The 21,994-nt window shown below is 37.2% G+C and overlaps 2 protein-coding genes across 3 annotated transcripts in view; one reads left to right on the top strand and one right to left on the bottom strand.

Annotated features, from left to right (window-relative positions):
* Positions 1 to 451: 451 nt before the first annotated feature.
* tsr1 (TSR1 ribosome maturation factor) lies at positions 452 to 11,719 on the bottom strand. Its single transcript, XM_067366236.1, has 15 exons — positions 11,558 to 11,719; positions 10,948 to 11,051; positions 10,631 to 10,859; positions 9,306 to 9,440; positions 8,748 to 9,196; positions 6,593 to 6,743; positions 5,605 to 5,783; positions 4,081 to 4,301; positions 3,085 to 3,244; positions 2,862 to 2,972; positions 2,583 to 2,715; positions 2,270 to 2,386; positions 2,034 to 2,174; positions 1,837 to 1,911; positions 452 to 727 (listed from the first exon to the last, which is right to left on the bottom strand). Exons 1-15 carry the CDS (start codon positions 11,673 to 11,675, stop codon positions 549 to 551), a joined length of 2,502 nt encoding a protein of 833 aa, XP_067222337.1. The 5' UTR covers positions 11,676 to 11,719; the 3' UTR covers positions 452 to 548.
* Positions 11,720 to 11,738: 19 nt separating this feature from the next.
* The window catches only part of taok1a (TAO kinase 1a), a 34,032-nt gene continuing 23,776 nt past the window's right edge, over positions 11,739 to 21,994 (top strand). Inside the window, exon 1 of one of the 2 annotated variants that reach the window (XM_067366234.1) lies at positions 11,739 to 11,860. The gene's annotated coding sequence lies outside the window, so the exon portion shown is untranslated. Of the gene's footprint in view, positions 11,861 to 15,725; positions 15,865 to 21,994 lie in introns of those variants that run through there. The other variant, XM_067366233.1, reaches the window with a different exon arrangement.

Raw genomic sequence — 21,994 nt, 5'->3', positions numbered from 1 at the left:
GAGATAATATATTCCAGCGTGAGGTTTGGTTTGAGCTAAATTATGAGAAATAAAAGATTGCAATGACAGTATTTACAATGAGAGTTTAGATGCGGGTTTTCGCCACTGCCTTCCACAAGAAGACACTCTCACTTTGGGTTTAGGCAAGAATTTAGTTCACTTTTTTTTTCTGTCACTGCTAAGGATGCGTTTACTGGTTAAAAAACATTTTTGTGTCTGAGAAATTATTTCACGGGTTCGTTTGTCAACCTGAGGCTGTAAATAACCAATGCCATTATGTTTGTACTGACATTGGTTAAAAACATCCCAGAATGTCAAACTCGGCCTCTGTGGAAGGAAACCATTTTCACTTTAATACGTGTTTGCCATCTAGTGGTCACTGAGGGACTTGATCAAATTAAACTTTATGGGAAATGCTTTAAGAACACTCAAACAAGCACAGAAATTATATATAGACATTTAATTGTCAATTGAAGTACAGAGAATCATTATCTGAGTAGCTGTGTCATGTTATGCTTCCATTGCTTTCAGTTCAAAACCTCCTGCCTCTAGTCCATGTCAATGTCAGAATATGCCGGTGGCTCCTCTCTCTTGACCCAAGGCAGAGGGGCGGGGACATAAGGGTCGTAGGTCCAGCGAGGATACACCCTTTTATACAGATTCATCAGCACTGTGTCCTGAGAGCGCAGCTGACTGTCAAATACACACTTCATGTGGCCGTGAGTGCCTGCAAAAGAACAAATAAAACTTGTAAAATACTTTTAAAAAACATTGCACATTTTTTAAAAATGTACTTTTTCCACTTTTTTAACAATTTTATAAACAATATGGATGACTTTTTTCATAAAAATCCAATATTCAGAAATGACTTTTTTTTATTTTTTTTAAATCAGTTTTATTTCTGAATTTGGTTAAAATAACTAAAGAAACATTAGACTACAACAATAAAACATGAATAACAAATATTATAATTATTATTATTGTTTTAATTACATTTAATTAAGTGTTTAATACTTCAAATATTAACCATTTAATGAATAAAGATAAATATTAAAAAATGTATGATAAAACATTATTACTACTATTATTAATGGTGATAATCTTTATTGTTATAAGCTTAATTGTTTTACTGATAAAAATCAATTAGAATTGATAATAATAACAACAACAACTAGAAGCTAAAGTTCGTAAACAGACTTTGATGTTGGCTTGAATTTTGGTCTCCTTGTGTTCAGCTGCGACAAATGTATTATTATGGCACCTTTGGAATTCCATACCCACAGTGCTATTGCTCCGATATAACCGTTCCATTTCATCAGTTATTTTGTCCATTGGTTGTAACATTTCTTACAGATTTCTGCTCATTGTAAATCAGATACAGATAAATTAGCACAGTAATATTACATTTATTTGAATGCATTAATGAGATAGCGATTGCATGTGTGAATTATTCCTACTTGCCTGTGTAGCATCTCTCTATTAATAGGGAAGCTGTGGGTTGTAGTTAGGTAAAAAAAAAGAAATATACTGCTAAACGAACCATGAATCGGGACTCAAAGTCGGGTCTTTATGTGCAGAGGTGGACCTACATTTAGTGGGGGCCTTATAAATGAGAATTAATGAGGCCCTTCTAAGAGTTTTTGTTGTTGTTGTTGTTAATATAAGTTTTTTTTTTTAGAACATAGAATTAATAATAATAATAATAGTACAATTATAATCATTGTCATCATTATGCAAAAAGGTTTTATGATCTAAATGGTTGAAAATTGAATAATAATTTGAGAAAAGTCTAACTGCTAGTAAATTTAACTGCTAGTAGAGTTTTTTTTCCTTTACCCAAAGCTTCCTTGATGTGTCCTCTTCGTCCCCATTTTGTACGTAGTTCTACTGGCTTAAACCACAGAATATCATCTGCAAAAAAAGAAATGCTTTAATGTTGGACTCGCACATTAGATCTCAATAGAATGACCGATTTAACACCACACACCCATCTGAAGATAAACAAAGGAAATGACTTAACGCCTCCTTCTCACCTCTGTTGAAGAACATGTAACGGACCACAGCAGAGCGCCGATTGATTTTGAAAGGGTGTCCACTCAGCACGATTCTCTTCAACACCACACGCCGAGGGTCGCAGCTTAAAAGACAACCTGTGGCCACCAGGTCCTGCATACCTGTGGTAAAGGTAAAACAAAAAAGCTAAACCACATGCTGTACTGGTGAAGGCCGCGCTCTTTTTTAATCAGATGTTGTGTCTGATTCTCCCCACCATTGTCCCTCTGTTTGAAGACCAGGACACCAGCTGTGGGGAAGGTAATGGGGGCATAGACAGACATCACTGTAGGAGCATCAGGACGCAGGAATCGCTCCAACTTGTGTTTATCAGCTGAGGATATAGAAAAAACAGATTTACTATCATTAATGGCATTTAACCCTGTATTTTTATGTCATCAGTTGGGAAAGGGGTTCCTCACAAAGCAAACATCATATTTAGGGGTCTGTGGCAAAAAAAAAAAATTGAAAGGCCCTGCTAAAAAACAAATCCTCTGAAAAACATGATGCTCTCTTTAGGCTATTATTACCAGAAGTGTGCTGTGAGAAGATGGCTGAAGCTCTGAAGCGCCTGAAACCGCACTGAAACACAAGCTCTTCTTTAGACTTGATGGGTTCTGTGTTGCTCGGGTGCTGCCGCACCAACATATGCATCACTGACATCTGCAAAGAGACGACTATTTCAATACTGACTAGAATTATTTGTGCAAAAGCATTTAAACTGAGCAGTACAACTGTATTTCAAAAAATCAAATTTTACCCTTTGTTAGTCACTTAAAATGTCTGAGAATCTTCTAGGCTGTAAGTACCTTCTGTTCATGTGGTAGCAGGGACACCAGCACTAATGGTTTGCCGGTCAGGAAGCTCTCCATTACGGAGGCAGGAACGTCCACAATATGAAGAGTCACATACCAGCCTACCTGCAGGAATAAAAGATGGACATTTCCAAACAAATTCCTTGAGTAAACAGTAAAACCTCGAAAAAAACCCTAGAACTCTCTAGCCAACACCCCTTTCCCACCCCTTACAAACCATCGCTCCTTCATCCTCGCTAGAAGCATCTGCTAATATTCGGCGACGCATGCGCTCAAAGTTCTGGAATTGGTAGATGCGCGAGTAGTTGGGAGGCAAGTTCTCCAGGGGGTCCCATGGGGAGGAACGGAAACTCTTCAGACCTCTGTACCTCTGGAACCTGAACATGCAGAACAGGGTAGAAACCTTGTGTACATTACTGTTCAAAAGTCTGGCATTTGTTTTAAAGAAATTAATACTTTTATCCAGCAAAGATGCATTAAATTGACAGTAAAGAGAATAAATAAATGCTATTCTTTTGAACTTTTTATTCAACAAATATTCCTGAAAAAAAAAAATGTATTACCAAACATCAAATCAGCATATTAGAATGATTTTTGAAGGATCAAGGGGAACTGAAGACTGGAATAATGATGCTGAAAACTCAGCTTCACAGCAATAAACTTTTAAAAAGTTTAAATTATTATTAATATTTAAATTTTTAAGGATATTTCACAATATTACATTTTTACTGTATTTTTGATCAAATGAATGCAGCCTTGGTAAGCATTAGAGACTTCTTTCAAAAAAGTCTTACAGACCCCATATTTTTACCTTTATAGACCTTTATAGTGCTTTCTGTCTTTTTGGAGTTTGACAGCACAGTCTACTATGGTGCACAATATATCAGTACCATATCAGTTATTATCGGCTCTATTTTTCATTTACTTCAGCCAAACACTACTGAATTTTAATACTGACCTGACCATACCTTAGAAATAATTATCGGTTTATCGGTAACAGCCAATTTTAATACATGCTCATCCCTAATAGCAATCATGAACTGCATGGAAAAGAGCTTATTTATTTTTGTGTTCCACTGACAAAACAAAAAACACAGGGGTTGGAACAACATGATGGCAAGTAAAATAAGACAAAAAGTTTAATTTTTAGGTAAACTATGATTTTAAAATCTAACATGGACAGATACATTGTTGGAATGGTCATGGGTCGTACCGTGTCTTGGCTGGAACATCTAGGGGAGTGTCGACTTCATCGGGGAACATCTCATTGGCACGTGCCTCTCTGTATCTCCTCAGCCCCTCTCCCTCCTCAGCCTCATCAATGTCTTCGTCATACTTCTGATCGACTCCGGTGCGTCCGGTGGAACTGATCTCTTCCTCTTCTTCTTCCCCGTCATCATCATCTCCTTCAGATGCGCATTCAGATCCAGCATCCTTGGAGAGGAAGAAAAGCATGTAAAAACATTTCTCTAGACATACATCCACATAGAGTCTAGCAAACCCAAACAAAACAGTCCATTTCTTTGAAGTAAACTAAACAGACAGCATAGTGGCCGAAATAGGAAAAAGACAAGACATACCGCTGGGGTGCATTAACCCCCCTGTGGGGTCAACCTGTAGAACAATTGCAGGTGCAGTAATAAAAATAATCTCCGTAATCATCTGTAGTACCACTTCCCTATTGTTAACATCTTGCATTGAAAAGTCTCCTTTGGTGCGCCCCAAGACATCAAACACATGCTAATTATGATTAAAGAAAATAAATGGACCAGAGCTTCCATACATGTCAAGCTTCCCCTTGTTCTTTCAAGCCCAGCTGGTATAAATAAATGACCGCCCCCTCCGCAAGTCTCGACAGGAAGTTCTGTCCAAAGAGCAGGAAGACAGAAGGCTTCTCTCGGGACTCCCTCTCCAAACACTATTGTTGCGTTGAGATGCCTGGCACTAAGGCCAAGCAGCAGATATTGAGAAAACAAACAGTGCCTCTCCGCCACACAGCGCATAGTCACGTATGCACTGTTCCGCCCGCACCGTGCCCACCCTCCATCTCATCCTTCTGACTTTATTTAGGCCTTCAATCATTATCGGGCAGTCAGATGTGCTTGGGTTTAACGCTCTTTTGCAAGTTCGCTCCTGATCGGTGACTTCTACTTCCACCTCGGAGGTTGCCATGACAACAGACAAACAAAATCAAACCGTTTGCTTCCTAGGGTGTGAGGTGTAATTATTATTAAAATATTTATTTATTATTAAAGTTGTATTTTATTATTATATTACTATTGCAATACTATTACTATAATAATAAACCGAGTATTTATTAATAATAACAATATTATTTATTCACAGAACAACAATAAAATTACAATATTAATTTTAATTTCTTTATTTTAAACGTTTAGCAACAGAACTTTTATTATGGCTGCAGGGAGACATTTAAGCTTTTTACAAATAAATTTGCAGATTTATTTATATTCTCATTACAAATCTGGTAAAATGGGTGGTGCGTTTTAAAAAAATGAACACGCCTCATCTATGTTCATGCTAGTTTACAGTTCCTGTGTGATTTTTTTTGGCAGACTTTTAATAGTTTTTATTAAAAATTTTAATAATAATTTCCTGTTTGTAGATATTTGGTTATGGCAGAGGTAATTGTTTAGTGTTTCCTCTAAAGGAAATGCTTCATCAAAAACTTGAGACTGCTTGTGTCAAAATAATAATAATAAAAAAACAAAATCACCTGAGATTCATTGTCATCATCCATTTCGTCTTCCATCATCCCATCATCATCATCATCATCATCACAGCTGTCAGCATCATCATCTTCCTCCTCCTCTTCGGCATTATCAGTGATCCATGTGGCCTGATAGTCAGACGTCCCCTTTGGTACCTTCATCACTCGCCTGTTCTTACTGGCCTCTGAACAAAAGTAAACATCAAATCAACATTCATATTGTCCATAAAGATAATCTCACTGACCCATTTAGGTCACTAGTAAGCATTCCTGCACAACTGGCTATATCTTTTAAAACTCTGATAATAAATTAGATGTATTGCCACTAAAGAAATTGTATGCGAGTTGCAGCAGCGCATAATGTGTTATTTCATGAACAAGATGAAAAGTTATGGTTTTGGAGGCTATGCAAGCCTCACTGAGCCATCGGATTTCAACAAAAATATCTTAATTTGTGTTCCGAAGATGAACAAAGGTCTTACGGGTGTGGAACGCCATGAGGGTGAGTAATACATTTTCATTTTTGGGTGAACTAACCCTTTAAGTTCTCTGTCTTGCCAACATTTGACTACAGTGACTCACTCCTATTGACAGTCGCCACATTACATTGTTGCTCAATTGCATAATCACTGGACACAAAAAAAATTAAAGACTTCCGGATTGATTTGTCACTGTTAACATGAAGCAATGTTATTTTAAGTATTATTTTAATACTATTATAGTTTTTACTAACATTTTGAATTTGTTTACTTTTTTTTTTTTTATCAATTATCAATATTTAGGTTTTTACATTTATTTTTGTTTTTGTGTTTTTTTAATCTCCAGTTAGTCATTTTAGTGCTTCAAACTAAACTTATTTCAGTTAGATGCCAAGGCAACTATTCTCATTTATCTACTGTTTACATTTTATTTTATTTCAGTTAACAAAGGTTTCTGATAGTTTTAGTTAACGATATTTACTCTGGTGTGAACAGGGCTCAAAGGCTCATGGTACCTTCTGCCTCCTCCAGCTCTGCTTCTGTGGGCCATGTCTGCTCCCCATCCATGGGGTCCACCTCTGCCTCCGCCTGCAGGCTCTCTCTCTTCTCAGGGTCTGCTTTCATCAACACTCGAACATCCCCATTCTTATCTCCATCACCACCATCCTACAGGACATACAGAGACAAAGATATTACAATCTTAATAAATAAACATCACAAATAATAAGTAAATCAGGTGTGACAAGACAACACCTGAATAAGTCCATCCACAATGAAAGTGAAAATGCTACATGTTGGCACATAATCATAGCCAATCAGAATACAACTGAGTTTTAATGCAGTTATTAGGACCAGGATTTTGGACCAACGAGTTTTCACTGTGTTTTCAGTGGATCCCAACAAGGGGGTCGGGGCCCACTAGGGGGCCTCAGCAAACTTTTTGAACTTTAAATTTTAATATATTTTAAAGTGTAATTTTTAGACCTGGAAAAGTCATGTAAATTAATACTTATGAACACACTACTAATGCCAAGCTCTAAAATATTTTATCAGGTAGAAATTGTGATTTTTTTTTTTTAACTCCTGATCATTAATCCTTCAAATCAGTAATAATGGTAGAACTTAATAAGGTAGAACTTAATAATTTGTTAACATTATTTAACTACATTAGTTAACATGAACTAACAATGAAAAATAATTTTAAAGCATTTATTAATCTTACCTAATGTTAATTTGTAACATTTACTTCATGATTAAAATTAAAGGTTGTATCTGTTAATATTTAATGGACCTCACATGAAATAATGAACATTTGTATTTTTATTAACTAACTTCCATAGGAGGAGGAAAAAAAAAAAATATGGAAGCCAATGGCTAACGTCAACTGTTTGTTCAACAGAAGAAAGAAGAAAAGGTTTGGAACAAATTAAGGGTGAGTAAGTGATGACAGAATTTTAATTTTTGGGTGAACTATCCCTTTAACAAAGATTGATAAAATACTGTAACAAATGTATTGCTCAGTGTTAGTTAATGCAACTGACATTAACTAATGGGACCTTATTGTAAAGTGTTTCCACACTGATTAATCCTTCAGGGGAACATTATTCTTCCATTAATTAAGAGGATTAATATTATTGCCTCATTAAGCCTTAAGTGGGGACGGGACATTTTTTATATTGTTGTGGACAATAGGGGGCATTGGAGTCAAAAGTTGAGAACAACTGCTTGCAATGCTTGTTGAACCTAGTAAGGAGATGGTGTTGAACTTGGAAATAAGAATGAATTAATTAAAGCTGCAGTCCATAAGTTGCACCTCTTTGTCACCAGCTCTTTTCGAAACCTGCAATTGCAGTTATTTTTGGAATTATCATCTCTAAGTGGGTTGTGCATCGGCACAGCTTAGCACGGATGAATCTAATGTTCTAAGGAGAATGTGTGGCTGTCAGTCACTGTACCGGTTGATACTGTACTTGGAAGTATGACCAAAATAAAATTTTCATTGGAAATTATTATCGAAATGTCATCTGCCACTTTTGTTGTGACCAACTGAGAAAAAATGCATTACAATAAATCGCGCTGCCAATGGTGATTAAATCTCATGATCGCTTAGCTCATATCAAACCATGCAAATTATTATTATTGTTATACTTTGTTCTCAAATTGTTAATGTTGACAACATCAGTATTGCGTTACTATGTGTATTTAGTGTGTTTTAGATATACAGGTGTACATTTCAATTTCTGTACAGTCTAATCACTAACGTTAATTTGTCATACCATACAATCCGCGATCAAAATGATAAGTTTAATTATTCCAGCTGCTGTGAGAAAAGGCTATAAATGATCCGTCACCTGCAGCATATAGCCTACTAGCTGGGACTCATTTATGTAAACAGATGTGGCGTAATGACATAAAAACGGAGGCATGCTCGAATTTCACCCAAAAAACTACCAAAACATTATTACATGCTTACCACTGTGAATCGGGCTAAAGTAAGGAGATAGTTTTGAACACTGGCTGGTTATGTATGTACTTGCTCAAAAATTGATCATTTTCAACCAAAAAAAGTTATGGACAGCAGCTATAATGAATGAACAAACTGCACTATAATTTCTCTATTACAACAAAAATTGCAGTCTTTACAAGTCAACAGTAACGTAGCCTCCTAACCGTCATCTCTACGTCTCGTCCTGGCTTCGCTGGGCGAGGGGCTGCTGTCACTATGGGTAGAGGGTCTGCAGGAGCATCGATCTGGCTGAGCTGAAAGTCTCCGTGACCTGTGATATGCACCAGCCTGTTGACTTGCAGAGGACAGCCTCGAATATATCCTGACACACAGAGGGTTCCTAACCCTGTGGCTGGGCCCCCTGTCCCATTCTGGCTGGTGTTCGGTATATATGTGGCTCTCTGTGCCAGCAGGTGTGAGCGGCGAGAGCGGAAGCCCAGCCGCCTCTGTTTCTGTGCCGACAGGTGCCTCAGCAATAGCGTGGCATCCTGCTCACTGTCCACAGGGAAGAGACGTGCATCTGGGAAATGAGACTCTACCAAACGGGCAAGCGCTTTCCGGGAGTCCGCGCGTTTCTTCACCGCTAGATCGGCCACTCCCTGACACACCAGTGCTGCAGGGCAAAGAGGAAGAAGAATTGGTTACGATTTGACATTTCCATCAAATATTTGTGCAGAATGACTGGTAAAATGTATAATTGATTGTTTCCACTCATATCTCACCATGACTTGGCAACCCCTGGGCAAAGAGGCAGGACAGGCAGTACTCTCCATAGCTGTCCCAACCTTCAGTCGACTCTAACACAAACACCAAACTGTCTGCAATCTTCGCCACATCCAGGAGTGAATGCATGTCAACTGAAGTGAGAGAAAAGATTTTTATAGCCCATTTTACAACCCTTTAACACAAAAAAGTGCTGTAAAAAAACGCTTGCACTCTTAAAGCACACTTGAAATAGCAGTGGTAATTTCCTCTGATAACAAATTATCAAACCAGTGAAGTTCATCCAAAAGAAATTTAATAATAATTATAATAAAAATCTATACTACTTTGCCTAAATTAATTAAAATTAAAACAAATTAAAAACAAATGTTTTAAGTGCTACAAGTTAATTTTGCAACATTACAATGGACAGGAGGAAAAACTGATATTTATTATGAAATTTGCTAAAATATTACATTTAACAGTGTTATCAATTTTTTAGTTATTAATTTATCATTACTAAAACATATTAGCATGCACAATTAGGTATCCAATATCGACTGATACAGTTAAATGTAAAATTAATAAAAATCTCCAATATCAGTTGATAAATGTTTTAGTGCCAATATATTGTATAATCTCTATAATGAGCATCCCATAAACACAAGCACACTTCTCAGGTAAACCATTTTAAACTGGTTAGTGAATGAAATATTAAATTTCAAATGAAAATCAAATTTCAATTAGTAAACTTTTTTCACTTGGTTCAATGTTTTGTTATCGAAAGCAATTAAATTCAAACATTTGTGAGCATGGCTTAAATCTACACTAATGTTTTATTCAATTAGGATGAGTGCACTGATCAAATGTTATGGTAAAAGCATTAATAATTTTACAAAATATTTCTGTTTCAAATAAAAACTGTTTTCATATTCATTAAAAAAATCACCGTTTTCACAAAAATTTCAATCAGCACAACAGTTTTCAACATTGATAATGTTAGAAATGTTTCTTGAGCAGCAAATCAGCATATTAGAATGATTTCTGAAGGATCATGTGACACTGAAGACTGGAGTTATGATGCTGAAAATTCAGCTTTGTCATCACAGGAATAAAATTATATTTTAAAATGCATTCAAATAGAAAACTGATATTTTAAATTGTAATAATATTTCACAATACTACTGTAAATGCAACCTTGGTAATGGTGAGCATAAAAGACTTCTTTCAAAAACTTACCAACCTCAAACATATAAAAAGAAGTCTAAATACTTTTTGTGACCACTGTATAGTGTCAGAAGTTAGAAATGAAATCCAGCATTTGTTCCTTTGTTAAAAGTGTTACCTGTGTCTGGCGTGTAGAAAGTAAATCTCTGTTTAAAGCGGGGTAGAACGAGACCAAAACTGTCCTTAGCCCCAGCGACTCCTTGATCCTCATGCACCACGCCACCAACTCCTTCACCTCTCAATATCTTGCTGACAGCTCCAGCATTCACTCCTGCGTGAAGGCCAATGACTGCCACCAGATGAGGGGGTCCATCCCTGCTGCCCAGCTTCCTTTTCTCCGTCAGCACCTGTCATCAACAACAACCCAAAGGAGATTAGATACTCATCAAATGGCCAATCTGTAAACCAAGCAAAAGTCTAATAACGTCACATTACCAAGTCTTTTTTGTTGCGACGCAGCTGGTTGGCTTTGTTTTTGCGGTCCATTTTCCTTATCACTCTTCTCTGTTTTTTGGTGAGAGCCATGACAGCAACTCTACCTAATTTGATAGACAAGATGTGCTGGGTCAAGTTTACTGTTTTGTTTCCAATATAATCAGTATTGATGTACAAGTACACTGCATAATGATTATAACAAAGAACTGATCAACACTTTACAAGTAAGAATAGGATCCATGAGAACCAGACTAAGATGGTTTGCTGGTCTCTCAGGCTGGTTTTAGAGGGGCTTTGATGTGTTCAGGCTGGGAGACTATCTTAAGAGTAGCAAGTTCAAGATTCAAGATTACTTTATTTGTCCTTAAGGACATTTGTCTTGGACAGAGTTATCAAACGTATAAGTTTAAAGTATAATACATGTTAAACGTATACACTATCTCTCTATTCTCTAAATATGTGTATTTTCACACACACAAACATACATTTTTCACTAGTAATCAGTCTCAGTGAGTACTGCTGGGATCTTTAAACACGTGTTCAGTCAGACAGGCACTGCCCACGTGACGGTTCGCTCGTGCATATTGGTGAATAAACCCATCAGACATACCCTTGTTCTCCCGCCCGATCTCGCCTTTAGTTCGGTGTTTTCCATGCTTGTGCTGTTTGTTTTTCTGTTTATAAGCTCCAGCTCTGTGAGCCTGCTGCTGTTCATCTCCTGCAGCCATTTTCCGTCATGCCGCACATGTAAACTTTATTGACGTCATATCCACGCGCCTGGCTTTCCTTCTGCAGAATCGCCACTGAGTGATGAAATGCCCGAGTGACACCTACTGTTGTTAAGCTGAAATATCCTAACGTGGATACAAGAGACTCAGGCTCAGCAAAATTTACAGTGAATCTCGTCAAAACGGTCAGTGGACATTTTTACTTCCCAAAATTTATCTTAAAATATTTTTAGGGACCAGTAAGATTATGACAATGTGATAATGTTAAAAACATCTTGTTAAAGGATTAGTTCACTTCAGAATTAAAATTCTCTGATAATTTACTCACCCCTCATGTCATCCAAGATGTCCATGTCTTTCTTTCTTCAGTCGAAAGGAAATGAAGGTTTTTGATGAAAACATTGCAGGATTATTCTCCTTATAGTGGACTTCAATGGCCTCCAAACGGTTGAAGGTCAAAATTACAGTTTCAGTGCAGCTTCAAAGGGCTTTAAAGTAGAACAAAGTAATTTTTTTTACCTTCATAAATAGTTTTCTAAGTCCTTACGATGGTTAATTGACTTAGTGGTGTGTTTGAGGCGTGCACTAACCCCCTCTGGCACGTCTATGCTAGAATACAGCACTTGCAAGTTGAGCTTCGCCGACCCGACACAATCTCGCCTCATGTTCACGTTCATGCGAGAGTGACAAAATGCTTTACGGTAATTCAAAAACAATGTATATATTATGACTTTATAAGACAATTTCAAAATTACCAACCTCCATCGAGTGTACTGTATTTGCAAATTACCCACCTCCTCTTTCTTGTACTGTATTTGCAAAACTACTGCGCTGGTGAGCGTTGTAGTCGTTGTAGTCCAGAACTGCGCTTGGAGTATTTACGACAGTGTGATTCACTGAAGGAACCTGTAGGGGGAGCTTTGCAAATCTTACTGAGTTCCACTTTAAACGATACCAGACGAGGAATAAGGGTCTTATCTAGCAAAACAATTGGTCATTTTCAAAAAAAAAATGTAAATGTATATGCTTTATATAAACAAATGATAGCCTTCCAAGTGCTTTCACCAAAACTGCATTTTTGTATTCTTCAAAAAGCTTACGCTGTATGTCCTACGCCTTCCCTATTCTACGCGTTTGTTCCGTAAGTAGAATAGGGAAGGTGTAGGACATACAGCGTAAGCTTTTTGAAGAATGCGGAAAGCGGAAGCACGTGCAAGGCGATCACTTGTGTTTATAAAGCTTATACAGTTGTATTTTTTAGAAAATGACTGATCGTTTCGTTAGATAAGACCCTTATTCCTTGTCTGGTATCGTTTAAAGCCCTTTGAAGCTGCACTGAAACTGTCATTTTGACCTTCAACCGTTTGGTGCCCGTCGAAGTCCACTATAAGGAGAATAATCCTGGAATGTTTTCATCAAAAACCTTAATTTATTTTCGACTGAAGAAAGACATGAACATCTTGGATGACATGGGGGGGTGATTAAATTATCAGGAAAATTTATTTAATAGTGAACTAATCCTTTAATATATAATTTACATATTAAGTACATTTGTAAAGCACAGTTGTTAGTATCATGGTAGTATCTGTCATACTGAATTTAATTTATGCTTTAATTTTATTTTATTTTTAATATCAAAACTTAGCTATAAAAATACTTTTCAACAGGATGTCTAGCTTTTTTGTTTTGTAATAAACAAACATAAATGCACACAATTATTTACACAATTAAATATACCATATTCAAACCATGCTAGTTCAAATCCAGCATCACATCTTGATCCCATCCTTTTTTCCTTTTCTTTTTACCTCGTTCCATTGCCCTATATAAACAAAAAAAGGGACAAAACCCCTGTAAATATAAATAAATAAAGACTGTGAGCTGGGTTTTACAGTATAGCGTTCATTTTTCTCATGAAATGATTTTACATATTAATTTCTGATTATCATCTATGAGGGTCAGAGCTTATATTTCCTTGAGCAATTTAATTTCAGCATGTTTTCTGATTCATGCGTGTGAGTTTTATTATATTATATGGTGATAAAAATATCATAAAAAGAAAACAAATGTGTCCTCCATTCATAGTCACAGTCCATTTTAAAAATAGATTATACAGAGGAAATCATAAATCATTCCCAGCACACAAAAAAAGCTATTTTAGATCTTCTCTAAACATCTGATAAACACCAAGAGTTCATACAAAGTGTATTTAGCCATATTAAAGTGTGATGTCAACTGGGTCATTTAGTCCCTAGAGAATTTCTTTGTTGTTTTGTGTTCAGTCATTATAACACACCACAGTGTCTCTCTAATGGCATCAACAGGATGAAGCATGGCTCTTTAAATCCCATTCATAAAACAGGCTCCATACATCTCAAAACCCTCTGTTCGCCTGGATACAGTGACAGCATCCTGCGCTCTCATTGGCTGAGAGAGATGGCTGCTGCAGAACCAACCCAGAGCGCTAGTTCTCTGCTCTGTTTACCAATTGGTTGCTTGCAGGCTTGTTGACATCACTTTAATAATTTTGCCCAGGGATCAGCTTTAACCTCTTAGTGATCCATAAAAGTGCTGATTACCAATATTGAACAATAAGAAAACCTACAGCTCTGTACATTTTTATTCTTAAACTGTGGTGAAATTTATTGTCATCATAGCTGGGATTACAACAGAGGCGTGCTGTAATCCTTTACATTCGATTTTTATGACTTGTTCTCTGCTTGTCCTAGTTATCTTCATGTCCATCTGTGTGTGTGCTGGTGGGTTTTCAAACTTCAGACACACAAGAAAAAACATCATAACCATTTACATTTCTGTGAGAAGACTACATCATCATACGCACTAGTATCATAATCTCTAAAACGTGTCCTAGATACTCCCATATGTTAAACTGATAACTTTATGTGATATCCTTTTAAAAATGTCCTATTACTCCAAAAATTACAACAAATATAATCATAATGCTGAAATTGTATTGCTGCACTTTAGCTGCTTATTTTACAGGAATCACGTTTCATTACATTTTCCTCTGATTTCATCTGTTTACCTCTCCAGAACTGCCATCATGCTGCAATTAACATCATAATGGATCAGGGTGGGATATCTTAATACTTCTCTATAAGAATGTGACAAACAGAGCTTATTCCTCAACAATTTTGGCAGCCACAGCAAACAAAGTTTTAAATATTGATAAAGGACATATTTATGAGTATAGCTGTTTATTATTTTATTTTAATGCTCTGTCTCTTGGGGCCGGTGGGAGTTTCCCACATTAGGAGGGCGGAACTGGCGTTTCAGGAACCAAGACGAAAGGATGAGGGCAGTATTGGTTCGAATCTTTTAGAGAATCGGTTCGCTTCGTGAACCGGTTCAAAAAACCCGATTCATAGAATCCTTTAAGTCGCACTCCAAGTACTCTAGACATAATCACGGTTTTAAATAGTAATACCACTATTTATCACAGTGCTTTCTTATGCATTAAATTTTGTTTGTGTTGTTTAACTAGCCAAAATATAGAGCGACGTACTACCTCCACAGACAAGCGATTACTGTTCACGAGCGCAAAGTAGAAAAAAACCCTATGGATACTATAAACGTTGCTTGAAAACGCTATAAAAGCATACTACTGTAGCCTACTTTTTTAAACGTTTTAGACAACAATAATTCGCACCATTGTAGGATTCCCAAGCGCCTTGCGAATCGGCTCGAAGAGTCATTCAAAAGATTCAGTTCAAACGAATAATTCGTTGGCGAATCGGACATCACTAGAGGAGGGCAGAGAGAGAAAAATCACAGCCACCATCACAACATGATCATCACCCCACAGCCCAAACAAACTGGTTCAAAAAACAACAGTCTGGAGCATTTCGGACCGAATCTGAGAAGTGGTCTCGTCGTCGGTCAATAAAAGGACCGTGTTTATTTCTGTTTTTAAGCCGTCAGGGAGTGGATCTGTCTCGGACGCCATCTTTAGCAGCAGTAGCCCGGGAGAGTGAAGAGCTGCTGGGCCACCGTTAACCAGCACCGGGCTGGAGCGATTTCTCCAGCTGACGCTCCTGCTTGACAGCGATCGATAAGTTGTTTGGGACTGATTTGGGGTCGGTAGGCGTGTTTCTGCCCACTGGGTTTGTTGTTGTTGTGGTCGGAGGAGTTTTCTCGGGCTGGCTGCTCATCCTGGCCTGTTGGGAGGGTAAGTGAGCTGTTAGCTCTTCTGCTAACTTAAGTTCATGTCAAAATAAACACGTACTGCTTTTCAACACAACAAAAGGGGTTAGTTAAATCTTTATCGGTTCACTGTAACCGATTCCAGTGAATTAACATTAAAACTCAACTGTTTTGATCTAAGTTCTTTAGTTTCCACCCAAGTCATGGGTTTGACTGTAGAAGTTTGGCTGCAGGTGATGAAGCTGTTAACAGATCTTCATATTCAGCATGTAGAAATGCATGTGTATGTTGGGATTTAGCTCTGGGATGTGTAATCTGTGTTTAATATGGATGTCACCAGTTGAGCTCGTCTGTTCTGTCCATTATGTTTATATATATATATATATATGAGATGTGTTGTTGATTTATTGTGATCTGAAATAAGTTACTGTTTATGTACAGTGAACGTGCAGCTGATCATCTCCAGACTTTATCTGTGTAAACAGCCGTTTAATTAGATGTATTTGTACAGCTGAGATGTATAGACTGAATGATATTGATGGATGCACCTACTGTTTACATTTTGAATTTTCCATGATGGCTCTCTGTCAACAGGATGTTGCCTTTATTGTTATAGATCTGATTATACATAAATGGCTCTTAAGCATTATCATCGCTTCTGCTACCTGTACATTGATGCTCGTGTGCTGGGTTTGCCCTGCCACAGTGGAAATGGCAGCTCTGATTGTAATGCAGTGAAGCTCTGCTGTATTTGTTTATGGCTTTGCATTGCTCATAAACATGCAAACTGGTGGTATGAGAATGAGTGGCTGAATAGTGCCTCTGTTGTTGAGACACTGGCTGCTTTCTCTAACGTGATTGTCTTTCTCTGACCTCATTGCTGCCTCTTAAATCTGGGCCTCTGTCCTCTCTCCACACAGCATCCGTTACACTGAGCCCTCGGGGTCTCCACTCCCACATCTATCTGATATCAGACCTCTGATTATCATTGATGTCATCAAGTGACTAACACAAGTTTCAAATCAGTTTTGATTCTTTCCATTCATCCTTCTCTCTTGCAGGATGGTAATTGTTTCAAAAATCCTAATGTATAGCTGTTCTTGCACAGTGAGATCTTTGGTGTTGCGCTGACCAGATTTGAATTTTGTCATCCTGAGCAATTAATTATTATTATTATTATTATTATTATTGAGGTGCATAGCTATTGTTGTTGTTATTATTGCTAGCCCAGTAGTTCAGAATTGTACTTGTGTACATATTATAGTATAATAAATGTATTAATTGTAAATTCAGTATATTATTTATTATAACTAACATAATAATTTATTATAAAATTGGGTAACACTTTTAGCGTACTTGTTACAAATGTTACATGTAGTTACTATAGTAATTATGCATAATTACTAACCTTAAACCAAACCTAACCCTATAGTAAGTACTTGTAGTTACTTAAAGGATTAGTTCACTTTCAAATGAAAATTACACTAAGCTTTACTCACCCTCAAGCCATCTTAGGTGTATATGATTTTCTTCTTTCTGATGAACACAATCTGAGATCTATTATTAAATATCCTGATGTATCTGAGCTTTATAATGGCAGTGAATGGGACCAGTGAGTATAAGCTGAGGAAAGTGTCTCCATCCACATCCTTCATAAATGTGTACTCCACACAGCTCCAGGGGGGTTAAAAAGGGCTTTCTGAAGCAAAGCCTTTGTGTAAAAAAAAAAAGTAAAATATCAGACCGTATACAACTTATGCATAAAGTGTAAACTGCCATCAGTTAAGCTTTTTCCGTAAGTTCAATAGGGAAGACGTAGGATGTAGTGTGAACTGCGAGAGTTTACTTGGGTAAAGTTGGTTTTATATTCGCACATTCGGACATCCGTATTCAATAGCCTTGTTAATCACACTACATTGAACATTCAGTGGACATTCACAAGTAAATATGCCATTAAAACAATACTTGCCTATTTTGATCAACTGTGAAAAATATTGTAAGTTGACAATCGTTGGTTGTCAGTATCATGTCACTGCTTAAAATTCGCAAACATTAATTTATTGCACATTTATTGGAAAGTCTGAATTTATCAGAAGTCTGAATGTGTGAATATAAAACCAACTTTACCCAAGTCGAGAGTTTTACGCTTTATTTCTTCATAAGTTGAATATGGAAGGCGGTCTGGCGGAAGCTAGATATTTTACTTCATATATATATATATATATATATATATATAATATATATATATATATATATATATATATATATATATATAATATATATATAATTTTTTTTTTTTTTTTTTTTACACAAACACCGCTTCAGAAGGCCTTATATTGCCAATATTTTCACCATCACAAAAATGATTTAACTTATATTTTATAAGGATTTCATTTGTTTTTTATTATTTTAATAATGAAATACCATATACATTAAATTATTAGTAGTAATATTTGCAGCAGTGAACACTGTACTATCATCATGTACAACATTGTTATTATTTGGCCTGATTTATGGAAGTATATCATAAAGACATTGTAAAAAAACAGGCCAAATATATCCTAAAGAAGCATCAAGGGCTATTCCTAAAATGTATTGAAAAGTATAGCTAATTGATTTTGTACAAGAGACTAATTATACATTGATTTAAAAAAAATTAATGTTTTATTGCTTTCAATGAACAAATGCTTATAGCAGTTAGAATGTAGGACTGTCAAACGATTAATCACTATTAATTGCATCCAAAATAAAAGTTTGTGTTTACATAATATATATATGTAGTCAATATATACTTGTATGTGTGTGTATTTATATATACATATTAAATATATATAAACACAAACTTTTATTTTGGATGCAGTTAATCGCGATAAACCGTTTTGACAGCCCAACTAGAAAGATGTACTAAATAATGCCCATGGTACTATTTCCAAATGAAATGATCTCCACAGGTGCAGCTAGGACGTGCAGGGCCTAATCACTCGCAAGGTCATACTCAGTGTTTATAAATACACAGCGGTGCTCTGCCAGCATGGGACAGCATCTCTAAAAGCTCTGCCTGTGGAAAAGGACTGGGTCAAAGTTGTGCTGCTGTTTGTCTGGCAAATGAGGGGAACACCCTGCTTGGACAGAGGAGTTTTCTAGACATTCCTCCTCATCTGAATTTAAAGGATGTTGTGATACTTGATTAAGGAGAGGGGTGAGTTGTTTGACAACCTAACGAATTCTTTCAGGCTAGTCCTAACCAGACGGTGTCTATGGACAGGGATATATAGGTGTAAGACAGTAACAGTAACGTCTATAGTGTAAATTCCCTGAAAGGGCATTTTTGATAATATTATTTGCATGAACAAGCTTGGTTTTTAGACGGATAGAGCTATTTCCTTGTGTTTCACATCTTTGCGGTAACAGACTCAAGTTGCAGTTCTGTTTTTCAGCTTTTTACACATTCCTGAATAGCAACTCAGCATTTCTCCATTTGTGTTGCATGGCTTTGCATTGACTTTGAGTTTTGTTTAAACTTGTCAGTTCATTGGAAAATGAGATAAAGTCCGAAGGAAATGAGTGAAGGAGTGAAGAATGTTGATGTTGACTTAAAGAGCTGATTAGCACTGAAATGGTTGATGGGAGATTTGAAGTGCCATTTGCACATGAGCTGAGTGAACAGGAAATAGAGAAACAGTGAGTGAAAGAAAACGACATCATGTAGGCAGTTCCTGCCCTCCTGTTGTGTCGACCTGCCACATTGTGTCCTGCCACATTCCTTCTGTGTGTGTCTGTTGAATGGCATGATGGGGTGTCATCTCGTTCTGTCTTTCAAAGTCCTGCCCTTACAGCCTGTGTCACATGCTAAGCATCTGGCAGCTAGCATGATTGCTTTGCATCACTGATTTCTTAAAGGTGCCCTAGAATTAAAAATTGAATTTATCTTGGCATAGTCAAATAACAAGAGTTCAGTACATGGAAATGACATACAGTGAGTCTCAAACTCCATTGTTTCCTCCTTCTTATATAAATCTCATTTGTTTAAAAGACCTCCAAAGAACAGCCAAATCTCAACATAACACCGACTGTTATGTAACAGTCGGGGTGTACGCCCCCAATATTTGCGTATGCCAGCCCATGATCGAGGCATTACACAAGGGCAGAACGTCTGGATGTGCACAGCTGAATCATCAGACTAGGTAAGCAAGCAAGGAAAACAGCGAAAAATGGCAGATGGAGCAATAATAACTGACATGATTAGGGATGTCCAGATCCGATCACATGATCGGAAATCGGGCCCGATCATGTGGTTTCAGACTCGATCGGAATCGGACATTACCTCCCGATCAGGACTCGGATATATATGTATTAGGGGTGCAACGGTTCTCCACTTACGCACTTGCACTGCGGTCCATCTCGAATGACGACGCATCTATTGGTTAATATGGTTTGTTTAAAATAGCAACGTGGAATACAGACAGAGTTCAGATAATATATGTTTCAGTCGATGGATGCACAAAACATTACAACAACGATAATCAGAAAGCGTGGACAAAACAGTCACTCTTTGTAAACTGTTAACTGCGAGTGCCGTCTGCTCTCATGTCCAGTCATTTACGCCGTCATCACCCTGGTGTTGACACACGTTGCTGTCTGTATTTAAACTAACTCTTTTAAGCCTTGCTGATTTAAACCTTAAAGAACAAGACGCGAAAGAGAACTCGCGCGCGCTGTGAGAAGATTTGTGTGCGCTCATCCGAAGCGCGCACACGCTTATTCCAGTCAGCGCGCAAATACTGAGTTCTCTTTCAAGTCTTGCGCTTCAGCGGACAAATTCATACAAAAATTATGTCAACATGCCCGTCCTAGTGAGTATCCTAGCAAACATAGTCGGTTATGTCTTAAGTGAACGTATATTAGTCGAGAAAGACAGCGCATGTGTAACAGTATGTACTGGATCGTGCATGTCTTAAAGGGAAAACAACTATTCCTGCTGCCTGTATTTAATGTTAAATCAAACAACAAACAACAAAGAAATCACTCACTGCTCTTGACTGAATAGTTTTTGTAACTTCAATAATGATTAATCTTTATTTATTTTATACAGTAAAGATAATATGCAGTGATATTTTATATTTGATTACTATTTGAAAACCGAATACCTGAAAAACCTGAAAAGCATCCTGGATCTGTTTTTTCGCTCTTCTTTATTCTTTTTTATGTAGGCTATTAAGTATCGGATCGGGACTCGGTATCGGCAGATACTCAAAATCAAATGACTCGGACTCGGACTCGAGGGCAAAAAAACGTGATCGGGACATCCCTAGACATGATCCATGATATCATGATATTTTTAGTGATATTTGTAAATTGTCTTTCTAAATGTTTCGTTAGCATGTTGCTAATGTACGGTTAAATGTGGTTAAAGTTACCATCGTTTCTTACTGTATTCACGGAGACAAGAGCCGTTGCTATTTTCATTATTAAACACTTGCAGTCTGTATAATTCATAAACACAACTTCATTCTTTATAAATCTCTCCAACAGTGTACCATTAGCCATTAGCCACGGAGCAAAGCCTCAAATTCATTCAGAATCAAATGTAAACAATATAACAGTAAACTATACTCACATAATCCGACGCATGCATGCAGTATGCATGATAAACACTTTGTAAAGAACCATTTTGAGGGGTTATATTAGCTGTGTAAACTTTGTTTATGCACTGTTTAAGGCAAGCGTGAGCTCCGGGGGCGGAGAGCGCGCGATTTAAAGGGACCGCAGCCTGAATTGGCGCATTTATAATGATGCACCAAAATAGGCAGTTAAAAAATTATTTTAAAAAAATCTATGGGGTATTTTGAGCTGAAACTTCAGACACATTCAGGGGACACCTTAGACTTAAACTGCATTTCCACCGAAATTACCCGGAACAATTGTAGCTACCAGGAACTTTTCTCCCAGGAACTTTTTGTCCCCCCCCAGACCTGTTGCCTTCTGCGTTTCCACGCGGTCTAAAGTACCGTGAAGATTAGGCTAATTTGTCCGGTGACGTAGTACTGCGAGAGACTGTTTCTTCCTGTCAGTGACTGAATTTACTGCTGCGTGGAGTCAACCAATCAAATGCGGCGTGAATCAGACCAATCAGCATGTTCAGCGCCTAGTCCCAT

The sequence above is a fragment of the Chanodichthys erythropterus genome, chromosome 17 (genome assembly GCF_024489055.1).
Source record: "Chanodichthys erythropterus isolate Z2021 chromosome 17, ASM2448905v1, whole genome shotgun sequence".
Classification (NCBI taxonomy): domain Eukaryota; kingdom Metazoa; phylum Chordata; class Actinopteri; order Cypriniformes; family Xenocyprididae; genus Chanodichthys; species Chanodichthys erythropterus.
The sequence above is the reverse complement of the archived record's forward strand: the minus strand, read 5'-3'. Positions and strand labels throughout refer to the sequence as shown.